The 9,202-nt window shown below is 43.8% G+C and overlaps 1 protein-coding gene across 1 annotated transcript; it reads left to right on the top strand.

Annotated features, from left to right (window-relative positions):
* Positions 1–105: 105 nt before the first annotated feature.
* On the top strand, positions 106–4,417 carry COQ7 (coenzyme Q7, hydroxylase). The gene is made up of 5 exons (XM_040574948.1): positions 106–401; positions 1,414–1,528; positions 1,640–1,779; positions 3,109–3,177; positions 3,825–4,417. The coding sequence occupies exons 1-5, from the start codon at positions 138–140 to the stop codon at positions 3,900–3,902; spliced, it is 666 nt and encodes a 221-aa protein (XP_040430882.1). The 5' UTR covers positions 106–137; the 3' UTR covers positions 3,903–4,417.
* Positions 4,418–9,202: the final 4,785 nt, after the last annotated feature.

Below are 9,202 nucleotides of genomic sequence, written 5' to 3'. Positions count from 1 at the left end.
CTCTGATTGACAGTCCCGCTGTCCAATGCGGAGGCGCCGGGTGGCCAATGGGAGAGCGGGACGGGGCGGAGGGAGGCCGGCCCGCGGTGATGACGTCAGAGCTTCGCGACGCGACGCGAAGCGGCGGGGTCAGCAAGATGGCGGCGGCCGCGGCCCTGGCTCCGGCGCTGCGGCGCTCGCTGGGGCGGCCCCGTGGGGGCCTCGGGGGGACGCCGCGGCCTTGGCCCGCCGCGGGGGGAGCTCCCAGGCCCCGCAGCACCGGGACGGGCCCGGACGGCATCAACAAGGCCGTCGTGGAGCGCATCATCCGGGTGGACCACGCCGGGGAGTACGGCGCCAACCGCATCTACGCCGGGCAGATGGCGGTGCTGGGCCGGTCGGCCGTGGGGCCCGTCATTCAGGTGGGCGCCCCGCAGGTAGCCCCTGCCCAGCCCCTCAGCCGCCCGGGGAAGGTCACGGCTCCCCGAGCGCCGCGGCTGTGTGTCTTGTAGTCAGTCGGCGGTTAGGTTTATAAGAAGGGGGGGTTGTTCGGTAGGGGAATTGCAGCGTGTTGTCGCGGTGCTCTGACAAAAACGCTTGGAACGTAAAAAGAACTCTTATGTTGGCTATAACTAAATTATGTGAGAATCATAGAACGGCTCTGGTTGAAGGGACCTCAGAGATCGTTTTGTTCCACTCTCCTGCCGCGGGCAGGGACGCCACCCACTGGATCAGGTTGCTCAAGGCCTCATCTAACTCGCTCTGGAATGCTTTCAGGGATGGGGCATCCACAGTCTCTCTGGGCAGTGCCTCGCCACCCTCTGAGTGAAGAATTTCTTCCTAACCTCTAATCTAAATCTCCCCTCTTTTAGTTTAAAACCGTTCCCCTTGTCATGTCATTATCCGACTGAGCAAAGAGTTGCTCTCCATGTTTTTTGTAAGTCCCCTTTAAGTACTGAAAGCTTGCAGCGAGGTCCCCCCTCTTCTGTAGGCTGAACAGCCCCAGCTCTCTCAGCCTTTCTTTATAGGACAGGTTCTCCAGCCCTCTGATCATCTTTGTGTGCCTCCTCTGGACCTGCTCTAGTAGCTCTGCATCCTTCTTGTGCTGGAGGCTCCAGCCCTGGACGCAGTGATCCAAGTGGGGCCTCACAAGGGCAGAGCAGAGGGGGACAATCCCCTCCCTCAACCTGCTGGCCACTACTCTTTTGTTGCAGCCCAGGATGCAGCTGGCCTTCTGGGCTGCAAGCGCATACTGCTGGCTCTTCACCTCCCCTTCTTGCCCATTTCCTTTTTGTGATGTGAATAGTGTTGCCTTTACAGTCATAGTGTGTGACCTCAGCTGTTTAGTTTACTGTTTCATTTATTAGCTGTATTGGCAATGTTTAATTTTTTTGTTTTGGTCTTATGCTTTGTTGTGATTTTTCTTTGTTGCAGCAAATGTGGAATCAAGAAAAAGACCACTTGAAAAAGTTTAACGAGTTAATGATTGCCTACAGAGTTCGACCTACTGTTTTGCTGCCTTTCTGGAACGTAGCAGGTTTTGTTTTAGGTGAGTTTGTCATATTGTTGCTGGTTTTGCTTTATGAAATGTTTAAGTGCTTAAATTTTTCACATTGCAAACAACGAAATCTGAAACATATGTTTGGTACCCCAATCGCAGGGGCTGGAAGCGCTTTACTTGGAAAGAAAGGTGCGATGGCTTGCACAGTGGCAGTGGAAGAGAGCATATCGGATCACTATAACAGCCAGATCAGAACTCTTATGGAAGAAGATCCAGAAAAGTACAAGGAGCTGTTGCAGGTATTTAACCATGACTTGAAAACTAGCATAACAAATTCGTTGAACTACGTAACGTGACTTGACTTATAAAACAATATGCTGGTTGAATTTGCAGCATATCTTTCTTTGTTCAATCATTTGGAATTCCAAAGTCAATAGAAACATTAGGATAAAAGGATGGCTGTTCCTTCAGCGACACTAAATTGATCGAGGAACAAGATTAAAATGTAAGATTAGCTTCAGCATGCTTTCATTAATTCATCACTCTCCGTTTGATTGGGAGAATTGTACTTAAATTTTGATTACTTTTAATTGAAAGGAAGGGTTTAGAGGAAAACAAGAAGAAAAAGCATGACTGCATAGTAACATTTTGCTTATACTGCATATGACCGTGTCTAGTTTTGAACATTTCAGAGCATGGACAGAGATAACGTTTGTTAGCTCTGCAAGAGAACTAGTTCCCAAGTACTTCCAGCATCACTGTGGGACACACTCCTGTAGAGTGCTTATGAGGGGCTTTCAAGTGTTGCATGTTCACCTCATTTGTGCTCTGGATGGTGGGAGCTTGCTCTAGGGCCTTTGTGCACATTTCCAGCTCTCTGCTGACTGTTACTGTGTTCAGTTGTTCTTAGTTTAATGTTTAGCCAAGACTGTATCCTTCCAAATTGTTGTCTCAATACTGAAATAGGATTGGAAGTAATCAAATTGTGCTGATGTATGTGAGGAAAATATTGCCCATGAAAATAAGGGCTAAGAACTGAGTGTGAAATACAGAGGAAAAAGTCGAACAGCAAAATTATTCACAGGGTCAGTATGAGGAGGACCAGTAATGAAGGTAAAACCAATGCAAACCCCTTGGGCAGGGACAGCACCTGAGTGTAAATTCTGAGCGTATTATTAAGCGGTCCTAATTATCTGTAGGTATCTCAAGAGGAAATTCTTTAAAAAAAGCCCTGTGGAGTTACAGGAAGACACTGTTACTGATTGTCTGGCAAGGCAGGGACTTCAATTTTGTTAATTAAATTGTCAGTAACTGTTGTATGTGTGAAATTAGTGTTACAAGTCACTGTGACTACAGGTTTTCTTAAAACATTGAAAAAGGCACTGATATACTAAACCGTAGCTTAATTTTCTAAAGATTTTTTAGAACACTTGAATAGGTTTTAGGGGTGATGTAAATAATCTCCTTCTTGGCCAATTGGAGGTTCAGGATTTTGAGAAGCTTTTGAGAGACCTGGGCTTCAGATGCCAGCCCCGGTGTATACAATGGCCAACGGGATGTAGTTCTGTATTCTAGCTGCCTTGATTTCTCTGCAGAGTAAATTTACTAATTAACTGCTATTTTTTAAGATAATAAAGCAATTTCGGGATGATGAACGGGAGCACCATGACATTGGGCTTGAACACGATGCTGAGGGAGTAAGTACAATGTTAACTGATGGGTGCTGTTAGCAAAGATCTAGGTGTGACACTCTTGTCTTCCTTATTCAGTGACTGTGACGCAGCTTTTTTTTTGAGAAATAGAAAATAAGGGGCTTGATACTCTTTTCTAAAGATAAATATAAGAAAATGCTGACATAGCACGGCGTCTTAGTGCTTTCATTTTTCTAGAACAGTTTGAATCTGTTGAAACTCATGTCAAGTGCTAGTGATTGTTTTCTTAAGACTTGTCCTATGGACAATAAAGTTCTTATTTAAGTTTGGATTAAATATTTTTTAAAATACGGCTAATAAATGCTATCAATACAGCTGGAAAATTGAGGCATCATCTTGATAGATAAACACAACTACGATAGAAGGAGTGAAATACCGAAGTAAATTCTGTGCTCCCCTGAATATCAGAGGAGGAATGTGTAGCTTCCTCACTTGTTTTTCCTCTTGGCTTAGATTTGTAGTGAAATGGAACCATTACTTTAGAATTAATTTTTATTTGGTTTTCTGTAGGGTAGATTAGGCTAAAATATAGGTGAATTTTTAAAAATGTTTACTATTCCTTATGATAGATGTAGTTCAAAGACAACACCACTCTGCTAGGTGCATTTAATCTTTTATTCTTTGTTTTACAGGCACCAGCTTATTCTGTTCTGAAGACAGTAATACAACTTGGATGCAAAGCTGCAATATTTTTATCAGAAAGAATTTAGTGATATTTTCCATAATGTTTGTGGCAATAAACTGTGAAGCCAAAGATTATGAAAACTGTGGAAGACTAAAATCTATTTTATTCAGGCTTTTAAAATGTTCTTCATTAAACACCTGATTCTGCCATCACGTTGAGTACTCGTTCAAAAGGTATCTACACTAAAGTCAGTTGAGCTAAATGTGAATGATGATAGAATTGGGACTATGTGACTTAAACCTTCTTATTCAGAAACTGTTCACAAGGTGGCAGTAAAATATGTTGTATATACATGATTTATATATATGTGTGTATAGAGAGTATGGGTATATAGAACATATACACGTATGAAAGTGGTAACTATCTTCTCTGTTGCCTTCAAATTTATACGTTCTTGAAATAAGCTGGAGCTCATTAGCTCATTTTAAAATGGTTAATACTGAATAAGTAGCATATTCTTGAGTTCTATTTTCAGGGTACATGAAATCCTAGTAAGTATTTCTTTTCAGTTTCTCTTGAATAAAGATTGTTATTATAAGACTCTTATTTGAAGACTTGTTTGTGGGGTTTTTGTTGTTTTGTTTTGTTTTCTATTGGCTCAATTCTGAATTCTTTTTAATTGAAGTTTTTCTTCCCTTGAATTTGTCCTGAGTGTGTGCGCTATATGGGTGTATATAGCAGGAGAGAGCAACTTGGAGCACCTATGGAATTGCACTTAAATTTGAAAACTGTAAGAGAAAATTATCTTTGCCTCTAGTCTAGTCTTCAGTGGTTCTTGAATAGAAAGCTGTTGCTTTCTCAACTTTGAAACAATTTCCACATGCTTCTTGCTGACATCCTGCCATGGACCGATGGGAATGCACAAGACAGAATTTTGCATATCTGCTCTGCTAAACTCTAATGTGGTGATGAAAGTACAATGGAATTAGTATGTCTTAAACTGGTAGGGATGAAAATGACTTCTTGCAAGATTGCATCCCTTGGTTGTTGGGTCTTAACAATGTACTAGCCAGGTGTAACTGAACAGGTCAGTTCTGGATGTGGGATGTAATGGATGAAAACCTAGCAGAAAAGGAAGGAACTAGAAACCAAGAAATAAAACAGTGGCAGTGTTGCCCATTACCGTAATAAGGAACGGGGCCACCATGCCATGACAAATCTACACAATTATATTGAAACTAAGTCATTCTATTGGGTTGCTGTGCGATGGTTCCAGTCCTGCGTTGCTGACCAATTCTATGTACTGATGTTGTAGCTGCTTTGAGACCAGAGGAGGAGAAGCAATGCTGAGGTGTGCGCAGGAACCCAGAACATCCTGTATCAGTGTGCTTGGTAAGGTTTCAGGCAGTATGTAATCCAGGTACATCTCTGAGTTTGCCTTTTTGAGTAGTTCTGTTAGTGTTTGTAGGTACTGATCAGTGTGTAATTTGTCTTGAAAGACTTCTTCAAGAGGATTATTTTCCCTTTTTTGTAAAGGAGCTTAGACTGAAAGAAAAATCTTAATATAGAAACTCCTGTATGATTTATTATGACTGACGCTTTGTACATTCTTTGAGAATAATTTCTATCAAACCATCGCAAGGCTGGCCTGGTTATACTCAAACTGCAGATGTTATTTACGTTGTCTAAACAAAGTAGTATTTGGTTCTCTATCAATGACTGGTTTGCACATCCACTGGAATAATGTAAGGAACTCAAAGCTAAATCACTGTTTTTTTCAGGCACTACATAATAGGAGGGTAGATCTAAGGGATTCTCATTCTTCTTGCCTGAGCCTCAGACAGTTGTGAGCAATAGGCATGTAAACGTGAATTTATTAAAGGTAGGGCCTGTTAAACTTGAGATGTCTTCCTGGCTTGACCAGTTCTTTGAACAAAAGTTAAATCTCTTGAATTTCTTACCTTAATTTCCCTGAAACATTCATCTGGTTGCGTGTGGAAAATTCCTAAATTATTTGAAGAAGTGAGGAATTGGCATGAAGGAATAGTTAACTTAAGTGGCTAAAGAGGTAGCAAGTGGTGCTGAAAGAATGTGCAGTGGAGTCCTGTAAGCCATGGACTTTAATAATTGAGTAAAAAAAAAAAAAAGGGAAAAAAAATGGCTTGATGAATACTCTATTGTAAAGACTTTAATAACAGGGCAGCATGGGGCAGCACTGTCCATGATTAGATCAAGGAGGGAGAACAGTGTTTTGAATCAAAGCTGGGAGTCGCACACCCACACATACAGTGGTCCTGTGGTATAAACTGGGAGCCCTGAGCCAGCCAGCAGCCTGCTTTCTCAGCTGCTGCATCAGGATTGAATACCAGTCAAGGTGTGTGCAGTGCTTTCCTAGATCGACAACACTGCCAAAGCCGGATAGTCTCAATGGTGCTGGTCAGAGAGATCCTCGGAGGATGTCTGTGGTGCTGTTGGGGAATTTGCTGCTGGCACAGGAGGGTCCATGTGATCCTTTTCCCAAGCGTGGGTGGCCTCTGGGACCATCACACACTGCTCATTTGGAGCAACACCATTTGAGAGACAAATCCAATTTTTAGTGAGTTTTGTTTGGCTGGAGAGTGGAAACATCAGTAAATGACTGTATGAGGTCATTGTGTTTGGCCATATCTGCAGTAACTGTGAAAGCATTCACAGCAAGTTCTTTGTCCTCAACAGCTGAAAACATCGTGGACATTTGAGGAGGCTGTCAGACAGTAATGCTGTCTCTAGCTGTGAGCATGAGGGAGGAATTGGGAGAACAACTCGGCTTTATGTTTTGGATCAGGATTTGTTCCTTCTTTTTACTGGAGCAGCATATTTGCACTCATCTGTTAGTGGGGGTGAGCTGTTCTGCCAATTTCATGGCTGTGCATTTCTGTTTGCTGCCAGTTACTCTTCACTTCCGTTATTCTACATAGAAAATGGAGTTGGTTTCCATTTTTGTCATGCAAAGTGGACATTTTTTGCTTCAAAACCTATTTCAGGTTTTGAAAGACTACAAAAGGTGATAAAAGGCAACAAAAAGACGTGGTACAGAGTGGTACAGAGCTTCTGCAAGAAGGCTGTGATGCTTTTTTTTTTTGTATATTGTTTTCAGCCAGAACTAAAGCTGGCTGATGTCAGCCATCCCAGTAGAGGTTCGTGGCATGCAGAAGTCAAAGCATATCACTTGTACGAGTCTGCTGTCATAGTGACTCCCAGTGAACTCTGCTCTGGCTTGGGTCATGCTGCCAGAGGAAAAGGAACCTGGCTCAGACGGGGAGTCTGTGAAATGCTGCCTTTTCAAATCAGGGTGCAGGTGAGACGGCGGGGTCTTCGCGGTGCCTTTGGGTTGGGGGGAGTCTGAAGATAAACACATGATTTGTATCTCATAGTATGCAGTGAGATAAAAATCCTTCCCCTCAGAGTAACAATGGCTTCTTGCAACTCCGCAGTAACACAGGACTTGCTAGTCTTTTCTTCCTCCTTCAGTGAGGCGAAGGTCCCTGCGTGCAGGGGGTCCATGGTCTGCGCCTTGAGCTGAGCCTTCTCACCCTGTTTCTTGCCTCGGCTGGTGCTGGGACGGGGCCGGCCCCTGTTCCCCGAAGCTGCTCCCTATCAGGGATGCAGGCAATGCCATCTCTGGCAGGCTGGTGAGACAGCCAGCTTGTATGGGTCTCGTGCCAAGCTTTCAGGGCTTTTCCTGGTGTTCTGAGAGCTCTGCACCATCCGCAGGCACAGCTGCTGGCTCTGGTAAGGGAAAGCCAAGCAAAGGGAAGTGGGCAGACAGCTGCAGCTCTGTCATGCAAGCAAAGGATGGTTCTGCACGTTCCAAACAGCTCCAAAGATCTGCATCCCTTCAACTCCAGAGAGCTGCCAGGATGGCAAAGCTGTGTGACGCCACAGAGGCTTGGAGCTGGCTATAGGCAGGACGTGTTTTGGTCTCTTGCTGCCGCAGCTAGGCTGAGCAAAAGCCAAATCTGCGCGTCTGTGATTAATGTAATGATGCTGACATAAGCTGAATGGACGTTATGCCGCGAGTTATGTAAAATGGGGCTCATCAGATTGTTTGGCAGAACGCTAGATCATTGTCTGAGATGATAAATATTACTGATAGAAGATGAATGCCAGATATAATGGGCTTGAGCTTTGTCTGGACTAAATCTGCGTGGCTTACTTGAGTGTAATAGAGCGAGGCTTGTTGTAGGTCGGATGAGGATGTGCCTACAATTTATGCTGGTGATGACGTGGATTGTACCTCTTTGATTTTCCTTAGCATTTAGGGGCTTACTTAATCTGTGTGGTCCTTTCTGTCTGCCTGGTTTCTTGACTTCAGGGAAGATATCATTTCAGACTGGTGCCAATCACTCTTTGTCATCAGCTTCGAATTTGTGGCATGTCACTTGCATTGAGTTCTGCAGGTATTTTCAGCTTAAGGACTTTAAAGGGAGAAGTCCAAAATATTGGCCAGGTTAAAGGAGGAATTTGTGATGATAGGAGGGCATTTAAAAGCACCATTCATTTTACCACTTCTTAATTCTGTTTCCCTGGAATGACTGAGATGAAAAAAAATGAATAGATTTAAGGGAACGACAGCAGCTCTGCAGTTGAACTCCCACCTGGAGTGGCAGATCTTAACTTGCATTGGAGAAAGCTTGTTGGCACTTACACCTGGAGCTGGGGGTGTGAGTTAGTGCTGAGTTATCTGAATTAACAGTTAATTGGAACAGTGGTAACAGGTCTCTAAAACGACTGCATTCGAAGGAAAATTCTGCTCTCTGTCATTAAGTGCTTTCAATAAATGCAGCCTCCTGTTACCTTCAGGTGTTTTTGAGGAGTGTCATCTTATGATACTGTTTTACAGAGCAGGACCCAAATCGAGGCAGCGATTATCTGTGGTTATCTGAGATCTAAACAGATTCACAGCAGTGAGTTTTACCTCTTTGTCAGTAACACAGTTTATGGCAGCATTTCATCATGTGAAGATGCAGATTAGTATACCTTTGATGCTATTAATGTTGTGTGTGTATAATATATACGTACCTGTATGTTTGTTTGTTTGTTTGTAGTAAATCTCTTTGTTTCACAAATTAAGGTCATTGCCCTGCCTTTACTTGTGCTCCATCTCAACTTGAAGTAAGTGATGCTGTGCTGGGGGTGCTTCATGGCAGCGCTGCTTGGAGGGAGCTCTGGAGCTCATCCAGCCCAGCCTCCTGTGCCGGCAGCACTGTGGCCACCAGCACTGACGTCCCTCAGCTGTGGTTTCATCTAACCAGGTCATGGAAACCTGCAAGGACAGAAATTCCACCGTTCCTCTGGGCAGCCTCTTGCAGTGCTGCACTGCCCTGCCAGTGATGCTTTTTTGTC

The sequence above is a fragment of the Cygnus olor genome, chromosome 15 (genome assembly GCF_009769625.2).
Source record: "Cygnus olor isolate bCygOlo1 chromosome 15, bCygOlo1.pri.v2, whole genome shotgun sequence".
NCBI classification, from domain to species: Eukaryota; Metazoa; Chordata; class Aves; order Anseriformes; family Anatidae; genus Cygnus; species Cygnus olor.
This window is presented reverse-complemented; position numbering and strand designations above follow the sequence as displayed.

Bases quoted from the DNA above. Each gene is read 5' to 3' on its own strand.
- COQ7 (XM_040574948.1), top strand. From the start codon at position 138: ATGGCGGCGGCCGCGGCCCTGGCTCCGGCGCTGCGGCGCTCGCTGGGG. The intron at 1,529-1,639 runs GTGAGTTTGTCA...CCCCAATCGCAG, and splicing joins CGTAGCAGGTTTTGTTTTAG to GGGCTGGAAGCGCTTTACTT. The intron at 3,178-3,824 runs GTAAGTACAATG...TTTGTTTTACAG, and splicing joins TTGAACACGATGCTGAGGGA to GCACCAGCTTATTCTGTTCT.